At 35.7% G+C, this 22,749-nt stretch overlaps 3 protein-coding genes, 1 long non-coding RNA gene and 2 pseudogenes across 4 annotated transcripts; 4 read left to right on the forward strand and 2 right to left on the reverse strand.

Annotated features, from left to right (window-relative positions):
* The first annotated feature begins 2,380 nt into the window (after positions 1-2,380).
* On the forward strand, positions 2,381-4,242 carry LOC110720059 (metacaspase-9-like). Its single transcript, XM_021899065.1, has 2 exons — positions 2,381-3,005; positions 3,391-4,242. Exons 1-2 carry the CDS (start codon positions 2,648-2,650, stop codon positions 3,978-3,980), a joined length of 948 nt encoding a protein of 315 aa, XP_021754757.1. The 5' UTR covers positions 2,381-2,647; the 3' UTR covers positions 3,981-4,242.
* A 2,446-nt stretch (positions 4,243-6,688) lies between these two features.
* LOC110720057 lies at positions 6,689-8,333 on the forward strand (annotated as a pseudogene).
* A 135-nt stretch (positions 8,334-8,468) lies between these two features.
* On the forward strand, positions 8,469-9,891 carry LOC110720061 (annotated as a pseudogene).
* A 1,084-nt stretch (positions 9,892-10,975) lies between these two features.
* LOC110720062 lies at positions 10,976-17,824 on the reverse strand. Its single transcript, XR_002511252.1, has 4 exons — positions 17,140-17,824; positions 15,927-16,078; positions 13,896-14,166; positions 10,976-11,598 (listed from the first exon to the last, which is right to left on the reverse strand). It is a non-coding gene; the product is annotated as an uncharacterized LOC110720062 (long non-coding RNA).
* On the forward strand, positions 11,715-13,688 carry LOC110720058 (cytosolic sulfotransferase 5-like). Its single transcript, XM_021899063.1, has one exon. It carries the CDS (start codon positions 12,327-12,329, stop codon positions 13,362-13,364), a length of 1,038 nt encoding a protein of 345 aa, XP_021754755.1. The 5' UTR covers positions 11,715-12,326; the 3' UTR covers positions 13,365-13,688.
* Positions 17,825-17,897: 73 nt separating the features above from the next.
* Positions 17,898-22,233, reverse strand: LOC110720060. Its single transcript, XM_021899066.1, has 3 exons — positions 21,740-22,233; positions 21,167-21,291; positions 17,898-18,342 (listed from the first exon to the last, which is right to left on the reverse strand). The coding sequence occupies exons 1-3, from the start codon at positions 22,056-22,058 to the stop codon at positions 18,136-18,138; spliced, it is 651 nt and encodes a 216-aa protein (XP_021754758.1). The 5' UTR covers positions 22,059-22,233; the 3' UTR covers positions 17,898-18,135.
* Positions 22,234-22,749: the final 516 nt, after the last annotated feature.

Consider the following 22,749-nt stretch of genomic DNA (forward strand, 5'->3'; position numbering starts at 1 on the left):
CCCAGCATTGTTCCCCTTGTTAAACCCCTTATTCTTTTTAGACTTTCCGGACTTAACAAACAACCCACTACCATTATCCCCATTATCACTCGTAGCTTTCATTCTGAGTTCCCTAGTATGAAGTGCTGCCTTCACTTCTTCTAAGGTTATAGAATCCTTACCAACAACAAAAGACTCTACAAAATTCTCAAAGCTAGACGGTAGAGATACAAGTAAAATCAACGCAGCATCCTCATCATCAATTTTAACATCTAAATTACGTAAATCAAGCAAAATAGAGTTAAGTTTTTCTAGATGTTCCCGTAAGGAAGTACCTGACTGCATCCGGAGGCTAAACAACCGCTGTTTCAGTAATAATTTGTTGGTCAACGACTTAGTCATATACAATGACTCCAGCTTCAGCCACAATCCAGCCGCCGTTTCCTGATCAGCAACCTCCGTGATGATTTGATCATCAAGACTAAGTAATATGGTAGAGTGTGCCTTCTCTTCCATAACTTCTAACTGCGAGTCAGTCGGTCCGTCTCCTGACTCCGAAGTAGTACTCTTTGGAGCCAACGGACGCCATATCTGCTGTTGTTTTAACAGAGCCTTCATCTTAATTTGCCATAGCCCGAAACTATTTTTCCCGGTAAACTTCTCAATTCTTATTGTTGAATCTCCTGCCATTGTTATCTTCAAGAAACTCTCCAAGGATTGAACCTGAGCTCTGATACCAATTGTTGTGCGACAGCGGAAGCAAAGGTCGAAAACAAACAAGAAAACAATAAAGAAATTCAATGCAAACAATAAGAACAACACCAAGAATTTACGTGGTTCACTATCGATGTGATAGCTACATCCACGGGCACCGAGATCGAATGATTTCACTATAAACTGGCAAAGATCACAAAGATTACAATGAAGAACTTAATCACTCAAAGTATTCTCTCTCTTGTGTTTCTCTCACCATCACCCTAATAATAATAATAGGAAGTTTATATAGTATTGACTCCTAATTAGAATATACTTAGGTTACAATATCACAAAAAAGATAAATATTAAATTCGTAACCGCTGAAAACCCAGATCGCCCGATCGGGCGAAGGCCCGCCCGATCGGGCGCGAGAGCACATCTTTTCCAACAACCGAAGTACTCAAGAAACCCCTTCCGCCCGGTCAGACCGGGCAATGTCCGCCCGATCGGGCGAAGGCTCGCCCGGTCGGGCGAAGGCTCGCCCGGTCGGGCGCGAGAGCAGTTTCTTCAACGAATTTGCCAGGCACCTCTTCTTCTTCCGCCCGGTCAGACCGGGCAATGTCCGCCCGATCGGGCGGACAAAGCTACGAAGTACGAGTCACCTAATATACTTATCAACATGATCTATAGATGTTTCGTCGTTTCACTTGGCTACCCCATTGCCATTGGCTTGGAAAATGAACAAAATTACACGTATTATATATTCTCTTGATTTTCTTAAAAAAAAAATATATTCTCTTGATTTTCACTTATTTAAACTCATCTAATCTACTGTAATTTGAGCTTATTAGAACTTTGTATCACTTAATAATTTTTAAAATAAATTTATTAATTATATATATTAGATTTTTTAATTTTTTTTTTTCAAGTAAGTTGAACTAAATTTTTTAATTTCTAAATTTATTAATCTTCTTTGTAATATTCATATAACTACGAGTAATTAAAATCAAATCAAACCAAATCAAACTATCAATGTAATAATGAACTCAAGGCATCACGAGCATTGAACTTTAAAAAAAATGTCTTTTATTGTGGAAGGAACACTAGTGGACGTTATGGTTATAAGCAATATCTTCAATTCAAGTAGACATCACGTAACGTGTATGTTCTGTTTATTTTTGGTCTACTTTTGTCCCATAACATTTATACATAGTCTACTTTTCTTTCACTCAACACCGATCAATGCAAGGAGTAAAAGAAAAACGGTTTGACGCAAATTATACAATCACACAATATAACTTCCAATCAATTCCAAATTTAATAGTAACTTATTCTAAGATATATGGAAAAAATTTAGCTAACTTCTTAAAATCGTATGAAGTAATGATTTATGATTAAATTTTTGAGTCAGCTAGTAAGTGATGATGAGAAGATAGAAATTGAAACCTTAATATTAACAGGTACGATTAGAACAAAGTACAACTAATTCCGAACAATGGTAATACAAAATAACTGAAATTAAATTATGCCGGCTTTATTTAGCTTACTTACACGCAAACAATTAACTTCATTCTTCCCATAAAAACCACCCAACTCATAGAATGGGCAATAATTTATAAGTAGCTCAATTAGTTACCACTACTCTCTAAGCTAGATGCATGTCAAGTATTCAACATGCATGGAAAAAAACAAGCAAGGCTTTTAAATCGATACTAAATTTAGGTAATTGATTACATAATCAAAATATCCATTTTAGGTGATTAGTAATTGAGTGTTCAATTGTCCAACAAATTGGTAAAGCTTCTACTTCATGCCAAGCAAACCTACCATAAGTTGCATTATATTATATAATATGATCATCATATATTCATATGAAGAAATTAAAAAAAAAAAAAAAATCAACAAGCTAAAGAAGCATTTTTTTTCCACATATTGTTGAACTTATTCAAGACTTGGTTGTCAATTGTTAGTCATGAAAGAAATCAGTGGGAAAAGAATGGCAGTGTTGGTAGGGTGCAACTATCCGAACACGGAATATGAGTTGCAAGGTTGTATCAATGATGTAATCGCCATGAAACATATGCTTAGTAAGAGGTTTGGGTTCGACGAAAAGGATATCGAGCTACTAAGTGATGAAGAAGGCTCTTCGGCCTTGCCTACGGGTGCTAACATTAAGAAGGCACTCGAAAACATGGTTGATCGCGCTATGGAGGGTGACGTGCTCTACTTCCATTATAGTGGCCATGGGACGTTGATACCTTCTTTGAAGCAAAATGAGCCTCATAGAAAGGATGAAGCTATTGTGCCTTGTGACTTCAATCTCATCACAGGTTAGTTAATTTTGCATCTGCATGCATGTTCATTCTAAAGATAATAAAAATGAGAAAAAAATATATGCCATGTTAACAGACAAAATTGTTGATTAATTCACAATTTTGCCAAGATAAATCGGGCCTTCCTAAAAAGAAAATGATAATATAATTGTCTCGTCATCTTATATGAAGTTTAACTACTATATTACTAGTCATGTATTTTGAAATGTTCGGAAAATCTTGTCATATCTCCTTTACTAAATTATACGGAGTAGTGGACAAAGAATAAGAAGAGATCGAGACTACTACTATATAATCATGTTAAATTCTTAAAAACACAGTATAGGATAATGTGATAATAAATTTCAAATAGAACTGTAATATTGAAAACCTGCTTTTGTAGACATGGATTTCAGGCAACTAGTAAACAAGTTACCTCCTAAGGCAAGCTTCACCGTTCTCTCAGACTCATGCCACAGTGGAGGCCTAATAGACCAAGAGAAGGAGCAAATTGGGCCGACAACGATGGCATCAGAGGATCAAGCCCGATGTTCACGGCCCAAGTTCATCCCATATGACCAAGTCCTCCAAAAGCTCAAACAACTCACAAGCATAGACACCCCTAACATTGGTAGACACTTGAAGGAACACTTCAAAGACCAAGCTAGCCTTAGCTTCTGCCTCAATAAACTCGATCAAGCTCAACTAAGCCTCGAACGAGCAACCAAGGATGATTATGGAATTTTGCTAAGCGGGTGCCAATCTAATGAGACTTCAGCGGATGTGAGCTTGGAGGAAGGCGAAGGTGGGGAGGCCCATGGCGCATTCAGCAATGCAGTTCAGAAAGTTCTGATGCAGAATTCAGGACGGCTTAGCAATAAAGAGGTTGTTACAAAGGCTAGGGAAGTGTTACAAGAACAATTGTATAAACAACATCCTTGTTTATACTGCAGTGATGAGAATGCTGATGCTACTTTCCTGCTGCAATCATAGAATCATAGGTATATAATGTATATCTAGCAATTCTAATACATTCATGTCATAAAATTACATATATACGAAGTACTATATAGGTTCATAAATCAGATCATCGTTCAACTAGAAGATTAAGATTTGTAATTAATTAGTATGTCACTAATTATTGTACAAACTTGTTTGTTATTTACAAGAATATGTACCTGTTAGGTTAAAAGTCATTGCTTCTCTAATCCTGTCAATCATGTTAATCCCTACTACTTCCTCCATTCGTTTCAAACGTATTACCTTTCGAAAAGTTTTTTAATGTATTTAGACAATGCTTCTATCTCTTTCCTCATCATATAGTTCCCACACAAAGTAAGACACTAATATGGTCATCGGAGGCTCTGTCCCCAAGACCCGACTCTGCCCTACCCGAGGCTTGGAGTTCATTTTATAGGCATTCCATCCCACGAGCCTAGGGATCTGAAGGACCCGAAAACATACCAAGATTCCATAGCAGGAGATAATTTAAAAATGCCTGGAAGCATAATTAGCTGTAACAAATGCTAATAAAAACATATACGAGTATTAATTATAAATTAGAGCATAAACAATTTAATTGAAGTAGTTGACTTAATAACTTGCCGTGGACATCAAGTACATTCTATCAGTTCTTCCTCTTATATTTGCTCCCTTGTCAATTGTCATCAGTCCTTTCCTTTAATCCTTACCAAAATTGGTTTGTTTATCATATACCCTGCTATTATTATCATGAAAATTTTACTAGAAACTGAAGAATACGAAAGCAGAACAGCAGTTCCGTCAACACAGAAACTAGAAGCAGAATGCAAGAAGATAAGCAGGGATTTGTACTGGAAAAAGGTTTGCTTTTCTTCTATCTTATTAGCTTAATATAGACTTTTTAGAGTTGATCATAACTAGCCCGGTATGGTTCGCAATCCTGATTCAAATAGAATAAGGCCTACATACCTAAATTGTAGCTCACCCCGATTTTACTAGGCTAAGGCTGATTTCTCTATTCTTATCTAAGGCCTTGGCTTGTCCCACAATCAACTTGAATATTCCATTTCTGGTAAATGTACTTTTGGTATTGTAATTTACAGACAGATCAATATATAGTTACCCACAAATTAAACTCACAAAGATCAGAGCTCGAAGAACTGAAGCAGCAGATGAATCAATGGAACAATGCACTAGAAGAGCAGCAACATCTGCACCGATTATACCATGAACATGATACACTAGTAATTACTGCTTATCCTTAATAAGTAAATTAGTTAACCTTTTGCTTCAACAAGTTACACTTATCTATGATATATTCTGTGTTGGCGCGAATAGAAGATGCAGCTTCATAGCTTGCATCATAAACTACTGCACAACAGTGATTTTTTTTGTCTTCTTCTGTGGGCTGCTACTTCCTGGTTTTTGCTACTATTATGCACAGTACATCAGAACTGAAACTGACAGAACTAGAAAACAGTATATGGTTAAACAACACAAGATCAACCGGCTAGATAAAGAGGAAAACATGCTAGACAGGCGTGTGAAATTCCTGGAGAGGAAATTAGCGAAGATTTATCTAAAGATAGAAGCAAACTCAGATGGTTCAAATGTACTATGCAAAGAGTTTTGAAACTATCAAAACTTGTATTGTCAATACTCTTGATTGATGCTAGTCGAGTTAAAATATTGCAGTCTATACTCTATATACTATGCATATATTTTATCACTAATATACCGGACTTGGATTGTCTGTTGAGCACAACTTTGTGAGAACGAGGATACATAGCGGGGCTATGAAGTTGTGCAGAGCACCATGTTTCGTAAGTCTCAGCCTCTCACCCTTGGATAATTTAGTACTGTAAATCTTGTTGTTAGATTGCCAACTGGTTGCCCAAAGATGCAAGAAAAATCTAGGATTTATTGAAACTGGCCTCTCACCAGACAAATCTTCCGCCTGCAAGAATTATCACCCCAAAAATTAGCAAGATATATTGGCTAGTTTCATGTAAAATAATGTAGTTGGATAAGATTACAGGTTGAGTATATGAGCTGGTATAAACCTTTTGACCCCGTTCTTCTCACCTCCTGGAAGTAGGGAGTTCACGAGGCACGAAAAGTAGTATAATAAGGACTCCCTTCGTCTAGAATCAATAGTTCAATTCAGTCTCACTGCTATATAGTAAAATTTGAACTAGTAATGTAGCAACTAAATCCGAATAGAGACAATATAGTAAAGAATTAGAAGAATTAAGATGAGCGAGGTGTACGAAATAAAAAGAAAAAAGAGTAAAAGACTAATCAATGATGTGGCCATCATATAAATCATCAAGAATATTCATAGCATTAAATGATTCTTGATGAAAACATCCAATATAATAAAAAAAAAAATTAGAAGTAATAATAATTGTTGGGCTACATTAATAAAATTGACTTAATTAGATAAGTCATTTTCAAGAAATGCATTTATTGGCATTATTGAGGAGAAGTTGAGAGATCTACATCCAATTGATTGAATCTTAAGTAATTATTTAATGCTCTATTTAAAAATTACAAATAAACTTAGGCATTGTTTAGTTCAACTTATTTTTTACTTATTTCAGAAAAAATAAATTCAGGTCAGATAAAAAAAAAAAAGTTCAAATCAGTCAGATTAGAAAAATAAGTTGAAACCAGATCATCGTTTTATGTGCAGTTTTTTTATCGCTAAATATCTTTAATTACGTAATGAAAAAAATTATAAAAATTACATATTAATAAAATTTACACATTAATACGATTCTAACAAGACCCCACTAGATATATTTCTTCTTAGATTATCATACACATAAGGTCAAAGTTGTCAAATCGGACATTCAGATCAAATCACACCAAATCAGATCAGATAAGCAAAAATAAGTTGAACTAAAAAAGCCCTTAGTCCTACACGCTAATGATTTAATATGTGTTAGTTTCTTTGACCACAGAGATAACTTGGATAAGTTTCATACACATCCTAGTCATCCCTACTATGTATAAATATATACCTAGCAACTTTAAACATCTAACTTCTCATCTAAAATGAATCAAAACCAGAAACAGGAAGAATTTATAGTGTCTGAAAAGGAGGTTCAACAGCTTCAGCAATGCCTTCCGAAGGCTAAGTTAATTGGCACCAAAATATTGAAATACCAAGGTTACTGGTACCATGACAATCATCTCCAAAATGTCCCTAGGTTTCAAAGACACTTCCATGCTCGAGACACCGATCTCATCATTGGTAGCCTCCCTAAAACTGGCACCACTTGGTTGAAATCCTTACTATTCGCGATTGTTAACCGTGCCCACTACTCTGGAAATCATCACCAAAATCCTCTCCTTGAGAATCATCCTCATGAGCTTGTGTACAGCTTAGAGACCGATGTCTATAATAAGGCCTTTGTTTATCCTCGTCCACATCACCTTAATGAGCTTTCCTCACCAAGACTTTTGAGCACACACCTACCCTATGTGTCACTTCCTGAATCTATTCGGACTTCAATTCTGGGTGTCGGATTTTGTACATCACCCGAAATCCCTTGGACACACTTGTTTCTCTATATTATTTTTCCATGAAAGTGATGAAGAACTACTTTTCCATGGATATATTGAGGATGATACTCGGTATGTTTTACCCTACTCCTACCATGCAGGATTTCTTTGAAGCTTTTTGTGAGGATAGAATCCCTTTTGGGCCATTCTTCGATCATGCTGTGGGATATTGGAAGGCAAGTTTAGAACAACCTGACAAGGTGCTATTCCTCAAGTATGAGGAATTAAAGGATGATCCCACAGTTCAGCTGAAGAGATTGGCCGAATTTGTGAGTATGCCATTTACTTCCCAAGAGGAAAGTGATGGTGTCATACAACAAATTATAGAGATGTGTAGCATCAAGAGTATGAAAGAATTGGACGTTAACAAGAGTGGTGTAATTAACAAGTTGTTTGACAAAAAATCATACTTCAGGAAATGCGAGGTGGGGGACTGGACACATCATTTTACACCTCCCATGGTGGAGAAGATGAAGAAACTCATGGATGAAAAACTTGGAAGGCACTGGTTTATCCTATAAATTAACTTTCTGATACCAATTCTTATTTACCTCAATAATTGTTCCTTATTTTCTCTTTACTTTTTTCAAATTTCCTGGGGCTTAATCCAACTATGTTTTATGATATTTTCTACTAATCTCTTTGTACAGTCTTTTAATTTCCCGTTGGAAGTTGTTTTACCCTTTGTCAATTATTCTGACAGTGCTATACTGCCATTATATGTGTTAATGCTCCTAATGTTCTGAAGTACAATTGTATGAGTAATTTATGAGTCAGGATAATCTCAGCACATATAATAGCATGCTAATAATTTCAACAAGTAATTACTAGTCAGGATTAAGCATCTAAATAGATAATTCCCTAATTACCAAGGAGCCCAGAACTTGTCCTAATAAAAGCACTTAGTTGTGTCAGATGTATATGCATTAATGGAAACCAAACTTATGAAGCCACAAATACAGTTCTCAGAGCAGTTAACGCATATTGTCAAAGCTAAGCTAAAACTAGGCAATTTACTTACTAAAAATGAATTTGCTACAGCCATGAGCAGAACTCACCAAACAACAGCAGGCGACCTCACATTGAAAACATGCTTCTGTAGACATGGATTTCAGGCAACTAGTAAACAAGTTACCTCCTAAGGCAAGCTTCACAATTCTCTCAAACTCATGCCATAGTGGAGGCCTAATAGACCAAGAGAAGGAGCAAATTGGGCCAACAATGACGACATCAAAGGGTCAAGCCTGATGTTTACGGCCCATGTTCTTCCCATATGACCAAGTCCTCCAAAAGCTCAAAGAACTCACAAGCATAGACACCCCTAACATTGGCAGACATTTGAAGTAACACTTCAAAGACCAAGCTAGCCTAAGCTTCTGCCTCAATGAACTTGATCAAGATCAACTAAGCCTCGAATAAGCAACCAAGGCCGACTGTGGAGTTTTACTAAGCGGGTGACACTCTAATGAGACTTCAGCAGATGTGAGCTTGGAGGAAGGTGAAGGTGGGGAGGCCCATGGCCCATTCAGCAATGCAGTTCAGAAAGTTCTGATGCAAAATTCAGGACAACTTCAATTACGAGGTTGTGATAATGGTTAGGAAAGTGTCACAAGAACAAATGTATAAACACCATCCTTGTTTGTACTGCAGTGATGAGAGTGCTGAAGATACTTTCCTACTGCAATCATAGATACATAGTAGTGATCAACATCGGCTGGCCCACTAGCCCGGTTCGAAAATAGGACGGGTTTGGACAAGCATAAAAGCACATTTTTAGTTAAAACCCGAACCCGGCTCGACAAGCCTGTTATTTTTTTTACGGGTATGGGCACGAAATATGATGTTAAGGTCCGGCCCGACCTAAATTTTATCACCTCTAATTCATAGGTATATAATGTATGTCTAGCAATTCTAATACATACATGTCATAAAACTACATATATACAAAGTATACTATATAAGTTCATGAATCAGCTCATCATTTGACTATTGTACAAACTTGTTTGTTTTTTACAATAATATGTACCTGTTATGTTAAAAGTCATTGCTTGTCAAATACCCCTTGTTCCTTGCTAGTTTCGCCCCTGTTGTCAATCATGTTAATCCCACTACTTCCTCACTTCGTTTTTAAATGTATTACCTTTTAGAAAAAATTTAAACGTTTTTAGACAATGCTTTTATCTCTTTTCTCATCATATGATTCCCACACTCCCTCTTATCTCTTTTACTATAAATAAGACACCAATATGGTCATCCGAGCCTCAAAGGGTCCATCCCCAAGACCCAGCCCTGCCTTACCCGAGGTTTGGAGTTCATTTTATAGGCATTCCATAGCACGAGCCTAGGGATCCGACCTGAAAACATACCAAGATTCCATACCGGAAGATAAGTTAAAAATGCCTGGAAGCATAATTAACAAATGCTAATAAATAATGTATACGAAGTATTAATTATAAATTAGAGCATAAACAATTTTATTGAAGGAGTTGACTTAATAACTTGCCGTGGACATCATGTACATTCTATCAGTTCTTCCTCTTATACATGCTCTCTTGTCATCAATCCTGCTATTATTATCATGAAAAGTTTACTAGAAACTGAAGAATACGAAAGCAGAACAGCAGTTCTGTCGACACAGAAACTAGAAGCAGAATGCAAGAAGATAAGCAGGGACTTGTACTGGAAAAAGATTTGCTTTTCTTATATCTTATTAGCTTAATATGGACTTTTGAGAGTTGATCATAACTAGCTCATTTGGTTCGTGATCCTGATTCTATCGGAATAAGGCTAACTTATATACCTAAACTGTGGCTCACCCCGATTTTACTAGGCTAAGGCCGATTTCTCTATGCTTCTCTTAGGCCTCGGCTTGTCCCATGATCAGCTTGAATATTCCATTTCTGGTAAATGTACTTCGGTATTGTAAATTACAGGCAGATCAATATATAGTAACCCACAATTTTAACTCACAAAAATCAAAGCTCGAAGAACTAAAGCAGCAGATAAATCAATGGAACAATGCACTAGAGGAGCAACAACTAGTTAGACCCGATACGCTAGTAATTACTGGTTATCCTTAATAAGTAAATTAGTTAGCCTTTTGCTTCAACAGGTTACACTTATCTATGATATATTCTGTGTTGGCGCGAATAGAAGATGCAGCTTCATAGCTTGCATCATAAACTACGACACAAAAGTGGTAACCTATCTTCGGAAAGGGCTATACTAAGAGACTTAACACAGCTTCAGAAGGCAAAGGGCATTCCCAAAGAAAAAACTACCAAAAAAGTGGAATACCCATTATATACTGAAGAACTAGTAGAAAGCATTCAAAGCAACATCAAAGTAAGAAAACTTTATTTCTACTATGCTCTTAAACTTGTATTCTTCCATTTGTCCAATGAATAGATTCAATATTGCCACATATTCTCGCCTGATTTTTTTTTTTTTTTTTTTTTTTTGTCTTATTCCATGGATTGCTACTTCCCGGTTTTTGCTACTATTACGGTAAATGCACAGTACATCAGAACTGTAATTGACAGAACAAGGAAACAATAAAAGGTTAAGCAACACAATATCAACCGGCTTGATAAAGAGGAAATCATGCTAGACAGGCGTGTGAAATTCCTGAAGAGGAAATTAGCGAAGATTTATCTAAAGATAGAAGCCAAATCAGATGGTTCAAATGCATTATGCAAATAGGTCGAAATTATCAAACTTGTATCGTCAATAGTCAATACTCTTGATTGATTCTAGTCGAGTTAAAATATTGCAGTCTATACTCTATATACTACTCATATTTTATCACTAATAAAGTAATAAGAAAAAAGTTTTATATACCGGACTTGGATTGTCTGTTGTGCACAACTTTGTGAGAACAAGGATACATAGCGGAGCCCGTGGAGTCGTGCAGAGCACCATGTTTCCTAAGGCTCAGCTTTTCACCCTTGGATGATTTAGTACTGTAAATTGTGTTGTTAGATTGCCAACTGGTTGCCAAATGATGCAAGAAAATTCTAGGTTTCTTTGAAAGTGACCTCTCACCAGACAAATCTTCTGCCTGCAAGAATTATCACCCCAAAAATTAGCAAGAAATATTGGTTAATTTCATGTAAAATAATGTGGATGGATAAGATTACAGGTTGAGTATACGAACTGATATAAACCTTTTGACCCCCTTGCTTCTCAATTCCTGGAAGGCGGGGTATTCATGAGGCACAAAAAGTAGTATAATATGACTCCCTTCGGGAATCAATAGTTCAATCGAGTCTCGCTGCTATATAGTAAAATTTGAACTAGTAATGTGGCAACTAAATCCGAACAGAGATAGTATAGTATAGAAGAAGAATTAAGGTGAGCGAGGTGGACGAAATAAAAAGAAAAATGACTAGTCAATGATTTGGCCATCATATAAATCATCAAGAATATTCATAGCATTAAATGATTCTTGATGAAAACATCAAATATAATAAAAATAAAAGAAAATAAAATGTTGTGCTACATTAATAAAATTGGCTTTATTAGATAAATCATTTTCAAGAAATGTATTTGTTGGCATTATTGATGAGAAAGTTGGGAGATCTACATCCAGTTGATTGAAACTTAAGTAATTATTTAGCAATATTTTAAAAATTCCAGATTAACTTAGTCCAACACGCTAATGATTTAATATGTGTAAGTTTCTTTGTCCACAAAAATAACTTGAATAAGTTTCCTACACATCCTAGTCGTCCCTACTATGTATAAATATATACATAGCAACTTTAAACATCTAACTTCTCATCTAACATGAATCAAAACCAGAAACAGGAAGAAATTATAGTGTCTGAAAAGGAGGTTCAACAGCTTCAGCAATGCCTTCCGAAGGCTAACTTCATCGGCAGCAAAATATTGAAATACCAAGGTTACTGGTACCATGACAATCATCTCCAAAATGTACTCGTGTTTCAAAGACACTTTCATGCTCAAGACACCGATCTCATCATTGGTAGTCTCCCAAAAACTGGCACCACATGGTTGAAATCCCTATTATTCGCGGTTGTTAACCGTGCCAACTACTCCGCAAATCATCACCAAAATCCTCTCCTTGAAAATCATCCTCATGAGCTTGTGTACAGCTTAGAGACCGATGTCTATAATAAGGCCTTTGTTTATCCTCGTCCACATCACCTTAATGAGCTTTCCTCACCAAGACTTTTGAGCACACACCTACCCTATGTGTCACTTCCTGAATCTATTCGGACTTCTGGGTGTCGGATTTTGTATATCACCCGAAATCCCATGGACACACTTGTTTCTCTATATTATTTTTCCATGAAAGTGATGAAGAACTACTTTTCCATGGATATATTGAAGATGATACTCGGTATGTTTTACCCTACTCCTACCATGCAGGATTTCTTTGAAGCTTTTTGTGAGGATAGAATACCTTTTGGGCCATTCTTCGATCATGCTGTCGGGTATTGGAAGGCATGTTTAGAACAACCTGACAAGGTGCTATTCCTCAAGTATGAGGAATTGAAGGATGATCCCACAGTTCAGCTGAAGAGATTGGCCGAATTTGTGGGTATGCCATTTACTTCCCAAGAGGAAAGTGATGGTGTCATACAACAAATTATAGAGATGTGTAGCATCAAGAGTATGAAAAAATTGGAGGTTAACAAGAGTGGTGTGATTAACAAGTTGTTTGACAAAAACTCATACTTCAGGAAAGGCGAGGTGGGGGACTGGACTCATCATTTTACACCTCCCATGGTGGAGAAGATGAAGAGACTCATGGATGAAAAACTTGAAGGCACTGGTTTATCCTATAAATTAACTTCCTGATACCAATACTTACTTTACCTCAATAATTATCCCTTATTTTCTCTGTTTTTTTTTTTTTTTTTCAAATTTCCTGGGGCTTAATCCAACTATATTTCATGAAATCCTCTACTAATCTCTTTGTACAGTCTTTTAATTTCCTGTTGGAAGTTGTTTTACCCTTTGTCAATTATTCTGACAGTTGTATACTGCCAGTATATGTGTTAATGATCCTGATGTTCTGAAGTACAATTGTATGAGTAATTTATGAGTCAGGATAATCTCAGCAGATATATTAGCATGCTAATAATTTCAACAAGTAATTACTAGTCAGGATCAAGCATCTAATAGATCATCTGTAATTACCAAGGAGCCCAGAACTCGTCCTAATAAAAGCATTTAGTTGTGTCAGATGTATATGCATTAACGGAAACCAAACTTATGATGCCACGAATACAGTTCTAAGAGCAGTTAATGCATGTTGTCAAAGCTAAGCTAAAACTAGGAGATTTATTTACTAAAAATAAAATTTCTATAGCCATGAGCAGAACTCACCGAACAACAGCCGGCGACCTTAAGCAGTTTGGCCCTGAAAGTGATAGGAGGATTTTTATCACTGCAGTACAAGCACAGATGCTGAGCATATATTTGTAGCTTCAACCTCTCACCAATATGAGGAGTGGTGGTTGCTGATTGCTCTCATGCTTCCCAAGCATCAAATGGACAGCATCTGTAGGTGCCCCAAGACTACTCCAACAACCTATTTGGCCATGCCCGTTGAAATCTCCTCTGTTCTCAAAGGAACCGTTTAGCAGTAGGCTCGTATCTGAATGGTACGATTTAAGTCATCAAAAGACAAGATTGATAGCAATTTGTTCTTGTGCAATGCAGAACTTCAACAGCAATTTTCCCAAAAAAAAAAAGGGAAATTCTCTTTTGTAACACCCAACTTTATTTTCTTCTCTTTAGTAAAAAGACAAAAAATTTATTCCATTGGTAACATTGTAATATTGATTACCAAATATAATCACCATTTTATTAAAAAACTTAAACCATGGTTTTTTTTTTTTAATTTTTTAATAATTAAATTATTACAAATATAATTTTATTTTATTTTTTTAAAAAAAAAACCCAACCCCTCTCCCACCCACCAGCCCCAACCCTCTCCCCCTGCCAGCGCCAAGCATCCCCAACCCCCGGGCGGCGACGCCCACCCCCACCTACTCTCTTTCACCCAACCTCAACGCCCCATCACCCTCCATTTACTTCGTTTCACCAAATCGCTTCATATTAAAATTATCAGGTCCGTCAAGCTCACTAATGATCCCAGAAACAAATCAAGAAAGATCTTGTAAGTAACTCCCAAGGCATAAAGATCTACTTTCCACGGACTCATGGAGATGCATTAACCTTGTTTAATCACACTTTTCAAGCATAAGCACACTTTCCACCAACTCACTCAACTCCAACACTGCGAGAAAAAGGAGGGAAGTGTTCAACTCCAAAACCCAGCAATTTGCTTCACAAAATCAAAGGTGGATTCCTTCTTAAATTTCATAAATCAAAACCCTAATTTCATTCACCATAATTTGAATTCCAAAACTCCAGCTAATTCATCTTCAGGCAGGGTCGATTCGGGGAGAGGGGCCGGTTTTAGGGGTGGTTTGGGGTCGGAATTACAGTATTATACAAAATACTTGAAAAGTCAATGCAAGGACCCAAATAAGTATCAATGGAGAAGTTCCATGGCCACTTATGGGGCGTTTGGGTGGGGGAAATGGAGGGTGATGGGGCGTCGGGGTTGGGGGAAAGAGAGTAGGTGGGGGCGACGTCACCAGCCGGGAGTGGGGAATGCTTGGCGCCGGCAGGGGGAAAGGGGTTGGATTTTTTTTAAAATTTATTTTTATAATAATTTAATTACTCCCTCCGCCCCCAATTATCTGCAACATTTACCTAAAATGGGTGCTCTATATTATTTGCAACAAATTTTTTTCTTTCCTTTTTGGGTAATATTTAACTATCAATTACCCACTATTACCCACTTTTTTGGTTAGTGGTCCCCTCCACCACCTATTACCCACTAACTAAAACCCACTCAAAACAAAATTAAGTGGGACCGCTCCTTTTCCCTCCATTTTCAACCTTAATTAAACCCACCAAAACTCAATTAAAACTCCCCTAAAAGTTTTGCCTACGAGTCCGAAATATTGTCCTTTGTTGCAGATAACCTCGGGCGGAGGGAGTATTAAAAAATAAAAAAACTAACCCAAAACCTCTAACTATAGTTAAATATTAATCATAAATGTTATAAGTAACTTAATACAAATAATACAATGTTACCAATGATAATGAGAGTTTTCAATTTTTACCAAAGAGAAAAAAAAAAAATTTGGGTGTTACCAAAGAGAATTTCCACCAAAAAAAAAAAAGTTTCATCATCTACGAAGAATATCTCAGAAACAGAACAAAACTCACGATGACAATCTTCTTTCTTCATGTAGGGGGAACAGAAGGAGAATTTTCTTTTTTGGGGGCTATCAATCAAATATAAATGTATGCATAAGTTAACTAAACATATACACATACCAAAGGTAAGGTTGAAATCATTGTGCAATTCTTTCCAACAATTTGTCACCATCTTCTGAAGGAATTTGTGTACAATGACCACTGAAGTGGAAGAACAAGCTATCCTCATATTTTGCCCACTAGAACATCGGATTTGACACCGATGTTGGCACCTGCGGATATGACAGGAGTGGAGAGTCAAACAACTTGTTGGTCAAACCCAAATCTTTAAAACCAGCAAATTCCACATTCAAGTGACATCATTGATGGGGCAATGCAATTTTTTTTGACACTTGGATAGGTAAACCCAGCAAAGAAGTCATCTTCTTGAATTCTTTATACATTTTAAGATTAAGCGCAGCTTTTTCCCCTTAAGAGTAACTTCTTTTAATAGCCTAAGCCTTATATATATTGAAATATGATTTATTTTTATTTATTTTTCAAAGTACCATTGTACATAAACACTGGAATCATTTATTATGGTCACCCAATCAGAAATTATTATCTTGTTTCTTAGGGCATATTAACATTCTCAATGAAGTGTCTGAAATATCAACTCAATATAACTACTTCACACACATCATATATTAATAATTTAACAAATTGACAGCAAATTACTGCAACAAATCAGATAAATGGTGACATTCATAGTAAAAATAAATAAGAAACAAAATCTCTTTAAAACTTGTATTAATGAAAAATGCAGAAGACCAATGTATACACCCTCCCCCTAACCATCATCTTCCCTCCCCCTCTGGTAAAAGGGTGACAGAAACGAGATTGCACTGAAGACCAATGCACACCCCAAACAGAAGGTAGCATATGATGAAAGGCAGGAACGAAGATATGGGCTCGTAACATTAGTACAAAGGACAAACAGGCTATCACTCAACTTGTAACTGTCAGAGATTCAATTATCTCATAGGAGATGATCTCTTAGTTTCTCTCCTTGTTGAAAATGTGAATATCAAGCATGAAGCAATAAACATGGCAGGGTGGAAGTCATCGAAGAGAAAGATACTCAGGAAAAGACTACATTCTCTCTTGTTCAAACAGAGCACTTCCATATATTGGCACTTCTGCCTCATTATTACTATATTACATGCAGTGCTAGCATAAAAAAGAAGGCTTTTTTGTGGTACTTTAACAGTTTTACTCTCTCATTGAGTCATTAATACAATTTCCTTTACTATGAAAAGAAAAAAGATACTCCGAATACAACATATATACGTACCAGAAACTGTCAACATCATAGAGTAGGATTGTGCCATTGACTCTAAGCCAATCTGCTGAGATGAAAGAAGTCCCACATCCACTGAAGAGAACAGAATGTCATGTCCCAGGCTCAGCCTCTTGAACAATAATACCATAGCTTTTCTGATGTTGGCCTCCATGGATATCACAAGGAGATAAGTGCAACAGTCAATGTAGCTGGGTTGGAATCCAACTGAATGAATGAGCATCTTTCACATCCAAGTTAAATCCGTTATGGGACTCCACAGCTGCACTTCGGTACTGGAACAATGCACATTACCAAAAGCTTATTTGCTTTTTACATGAATGAGCATCTTTCATTTGGTTAGGAGTCTTATGCACATTACCTAAAATCCCCATGCCTCAGCATAAGACGCCTTACCAAATGAAAGCAAATAAGCTTTTGTTAAATAAGATCTTAAGTAGTGAGATCAAAGGAAAAATTATTCACTACATAAGGGAGGTTTTTGTATACAAGTGAGCTTTTGTGGTATATGTAATAAATAATTAGATCAGTTAAAGAGCAGCAAAAGGGAGATGTAAATTCATTTTATATTACTCCGTATCACATAAAAGCTCAAATGCTTCTCAATTGAAAACTTCAAATACAGTAGTTTATGGTAATAAATTTGCTAAAAGGTTCTATTTGGTCCCCTCCTCCCCCCCCCCCCCCCAATCGAAGATCTAATACAGTAGAATTTAGTAATATATTCCACAAAACAGAACAATTATACAAAATAGAAAGCAATATTTGGAGATCCGAAACCAGTAATCTTATGCAATAAAGCAATCAAAAGTAAATCACTGTTACAAATTCACCCATATAAAGCAAACCACCAAAAAGATGGCAAAAACCAATGAGTGAAACATCCTGACAAAGATCACAAAATGAGAGATGCCCTTAGCGCTAATGACATGCAATAAAAGATTCAAAAAGAAAAAAATCAGGACAGAATTTACAAATAAAGTGACAAAGTTAAAGATCCTTCCAGATATTATAAGCAGTGTTCGAGCTGTTATAGTTAACAATTTCATCTTGACATCCCAAAAGGAATGCTGTCCTTATCGGATCTACATTCACCAGCGCATGGGCTATCCCTCTTGGGCTAGCTGCAACAGCAACCTCATCTGCACCAATTACCACTTCAGCATAACCCTTATCAGCTACTTGACTGTTCTCCAACTGCACATGCATCAATGTCAAGTTATAATACCAGAACAAGGTGTATTATAAACTCCAAAGTAACACAAAATATGACATTGATCCGGCTTATAGAAAAATCACATCACATCATGCTCACAAATAATCCCTCTCTGATTTAATAAATACAAAGCCAGATAAAGGGACCTAATAACAGGGAAGAAACCAACATGTAACAACTTGAAGAGTTGAAGTATATTGGCCGAGAGAAATGTCTTTAAACACTCTTAGAAAATATATCTGAACACATGGAAAGATCAAAACTTGCCAACAAATATACAAAGAGTGGTTGCAGGTATCACTCACCTATGAGCAAACTCCAAATTGGGATCCATGAATCAATAAGTGAGTCACCAAAGGTTCAAATTGCTATCAAGAATGTATTCAGAAAGATTTTAAACACCTAATCTCAAGTAATGATTATGAGGAAAAGAATAATTTTGTGACATAGTAATTGATGATTGGCTAAATCTGTCTTTATTCATGTGAGTGGATAAAATCAAAGAATCATGGTATTTCTTAACAATGCAGTATTATTTAGTACTCCTCTTCACTAAAAAAAATTAACATCTCTTTTTGAAGGTCAAAGTTAATCTTATAAAAATATTTTTAAAATATCAATGTACACACCAAAAATGTATTAATCAATGGTGTCAAACCTATCTAAAATAAGAAGATAATATCACAAATACATGTGATTACAAGTTATAACTGCACTGTACAGTGGATATCATCCATAGGGTTTCAGCAAGCCAAGGTTGAGATAGAACAAGTCGAAAAGTCCCCATTTCCTCCCTTCTATCAAAAATCAATTGTAGCCTTCGTAGATTAAGAAGGAGCAAGTCAACAAGACTCCACTACCTCCTTACTATTAAATTGCAGGTCCATAGTCCATATTAAATTGATAAAACCACAATACCACAAAACAGCACATGAAACCCCACCCCTTGAGAAGAGGAATCAAGAGATACAATCAACTTAACATGTTTTGTAGTTTTGACTTTTTACGGTATATAGTTCACTTTTCACGTAGGGATTGTTGTCTTTGGTAGTGATACCGCTATTAAAGAGGGAGATCTTGTCAAGCGCACTGGATCTATTGTGGATGTTACTGTGGAAAAGGCTCATAATCTTCATTCAAATGTAACTACAAATCTTAATGATCAAAAGTGGTTTGGAGACTGAAAAAGAAAGAGAGAATTGATATATTTCAAGAAAATAGAATGATCAACGTTCCATGAGAGTAAGAGATCCTAATCTCTGAACTCGAACAATCCACTTTACAGGCAACAATGAGTTGATTTCAGCTTGATGTCTAATACTAACCTAACACAGTTTTAAGTTTGAATATTTGTTGAGCACGTAGGAAATAGAGAACAAAGATGTTTAACAAACCTCAAGGCATGCTGAACACTTTCTGAAAGACTATTTGTCCCATATGAGTGCTATGGGAAAACTTAACTTATTTTAGTAATTTTAGTAATAAAGCATATTTATTTGTTTTGCTATATCAAAACTATCACAAGTACATAATTCCTATTCATATAATCTGGATGGTATTACGGTACCCATGAAAAGATGATTTATCTGAAAAATTACATGTCTCTTCAAGTATGTAGTTTCCAACTAAGCTTAGTAAGACACGTTAACTCAAGATATGGTCGTTATAGGAAATTAAATATGTTTTAAATACAATAAAAATCACTAATTGCATTCTTCGGGCATAACATGATCAAGCCACTCAACATTGTAGTGGAGGTTATGTATTATTTGCATTGAGATTTCCCTTAGGTCCAAGAAATGGCTGTTTTGAGGACACATAACACACCCTACCAATAATCTTTTCTGACTTGCTGCCTATAAAGTACAATCCTTGCTCTTTCTACCATCATTTCATATGCATACAAACATACTTCACAGAGAGCATTTAACAAATTTACTTCTCGGTTGATAACAGTGGTATATTTGGCAAAACAGAAAATGCCTGGATAGAGCATCAATGGCCTATCTCAATTACAACACAACTTAGATTAGACTCTAGACTAATACTAGTCAAAAAAAGTTCAGTTAACCCTCTTTGCAGCAAAAACTGGACAATTCAAAATAAACAATCTCAAATTGATAATTGGTTCACAATCTTTATTCCTGTTTTGAACGAAATGGTTTACAAGACTACAACTCCCAAAGCATGATATTTTCCGCAGGGCGCAGGCACCACCTTCACCCATAGTTTTGCTTTTGCTTTAATCTAATTCTATTTTCTTCTAAAATATGAAGCTTAAGTATCACAAGATGTTCCAGATTCCCTTGTACGATGTAAAACCACCATCCCCTACCAATAAATTCATAATAAAATTTTCTCTTTCCCCTTCCTATTGTAATTAAAATACGTAGTAGTTAATATTTCCCAGTAACAAGATAGGGAATAATGGTCATAAAACAATTGAACAAACATAATGACAGAAAAGTGTGTGATGAGATATAGCCAATTAAAATTGTGATTTTCTACCAATTAAAATGACAAATTGTTCCATGAACATTTGCACCGAAAGAGGCTAAAAGATACATTTGCTCCCAATCCCATTTGCAAACTATTGTTTAAAGACAGAATTAGCTGAAGCAGCTCCAAAGAAGCTTAAATATTTCAGTGGTTAGAGCAAACATATACATAATAGAAAGCAACAGAACAATGGTAAAAATGCAAATCAAAGAATTTATAAAACCACCAAGGTACTCATTTTTTCTACCATCACAGAAACAAGCAATATAATATAGAAATTCATTTCAATATGAAATAAAAGCATACCCTAAACTTTATACGAGCACCCCAAATGATAAACGTCTCGTTACTAGTATAGTGTCTGTGATTCCCCCGAATTCCTCCAGGCCGGATTTCACCAACATGAACTGTAGCACAGGCCAATGCCCCACCTGAATACATACAAAAGAAACACCAACAATGAACATTGTTTCAACTCCTTTCAGCAGTAAAAAAAAGTATAATTACAAACTACTGCATGATGAGTCAGCCAAAAAAAAAAAACCTAGCAATATATCAATCAACAGAAATTACAGAAACCGCTTCAATTTTCTCATAGAAAGTATCATAAATTAATTCCAGAAAACACCAATTAATTTAATTTTCCTGTTATTCCCTGCTGCAGGAAATGATTAATCATAATATCATAAGAACTAATTAATCATAAAATTTCTTCCATTTAGTGAATACTGTCAGTTATATATGGAAACAAATACGCACAACACAAAATTATCAGTAACCCAACTCCAATACACCCGGGATCGAATCCCGTCTACATCACTGCCTTTTGCTACTCTCTATACACCAAAAAAAATGACAGAAAGAGATTTATAAACATACCATCAATACCAGCATCAATTGCAGCAGAAACAGGATTAAGCAACCAACCCCTTTTATCTTTAGCCAATTTAGAAGGAAGAAACCTAACCAAATTAGCTTTTAAGTCTTCTTCTTTACTCCATCTTTTAGGATTTTGAAGAACAGGAGAGAAATGAGAAGGGTTTTGAAATTTGAGAGAAACCCAAGTAAGAAAAAGGAAGATTAAGAGTAAAAAGGGAAAAGCTTGAGGCTTTTTCAACAAACTAAGGATTGAAGAGAGAGAATTTGATTGGATTTGAAAAGAATTGTCTGAACTTTGGTTTCTTCTTGGACTCACCATGTTTGGCGCATGCCTATTTTCACTGATTTAGGTTGAAGGTTTTGGTTATGGCTTAATACTCTTGACTAATTTCAACACTGAGTCAAGAACTCAAGTCTGTCATTGAAGATGAGACTCAATTGGTATAAGATACACCAGTTTGTACGTTATACCAATTGAAGGACCAAAACAATTAAATAATCCTGGTTGCATGTAAAACTATATGTAAACGGTTATGTAAACGGGTGTATCGTGTATGTTCTAATACATACAACTCAAGAAAATACAGTCTTGAGAATTTTAAATTTTTTATTTTATCTAAAAAAAGTACTTTGTGTGAAATATTGGTGGATGTCTATTATATTCTTGTACTCTCTAAAATATTCTAGGTCTAGAGTTTAGTGTTTTCTAAGAAAACCCTAACTATTGTATATGTATATAACTATATATATATCTCCTACTTAATGGAATAATATACTGATTTATTCTCTCCCCAATCACTCTCCTATTCTCTTTATTTTATAATACTTTATCAGCATCATAGCTCTACCTCTAGTCTTCTAATGTATCTGCAATAATCGGGTAGCGCAAAATCCGTAACATTGAGATAAGTATTTATCGTTTTATTTGCTTAATTATTAACAATCTAAAAGACGATTATTGATTTTAAATATCTTATTCTTGATATGTTGAATTTAGGATGCTTTTTATT

This window comes from Chenopodium quinoa, unplaced genomic scaffold, assembly GCF_001683475.1.
Source record: "Chenopodium quinoa cultivar QQ74 unplaced genomic scaffold, ASM168347v1, whole genome shotgun sequence".
Classification (NCBI taxonomy): domain Eukaryota; kingdom Viridiplantae; phylum Streptophyta; class Magnoliopsida; order Caryophyllales; family Amaranthaceae; genus Chenopodium; species Chenopodium quinoa.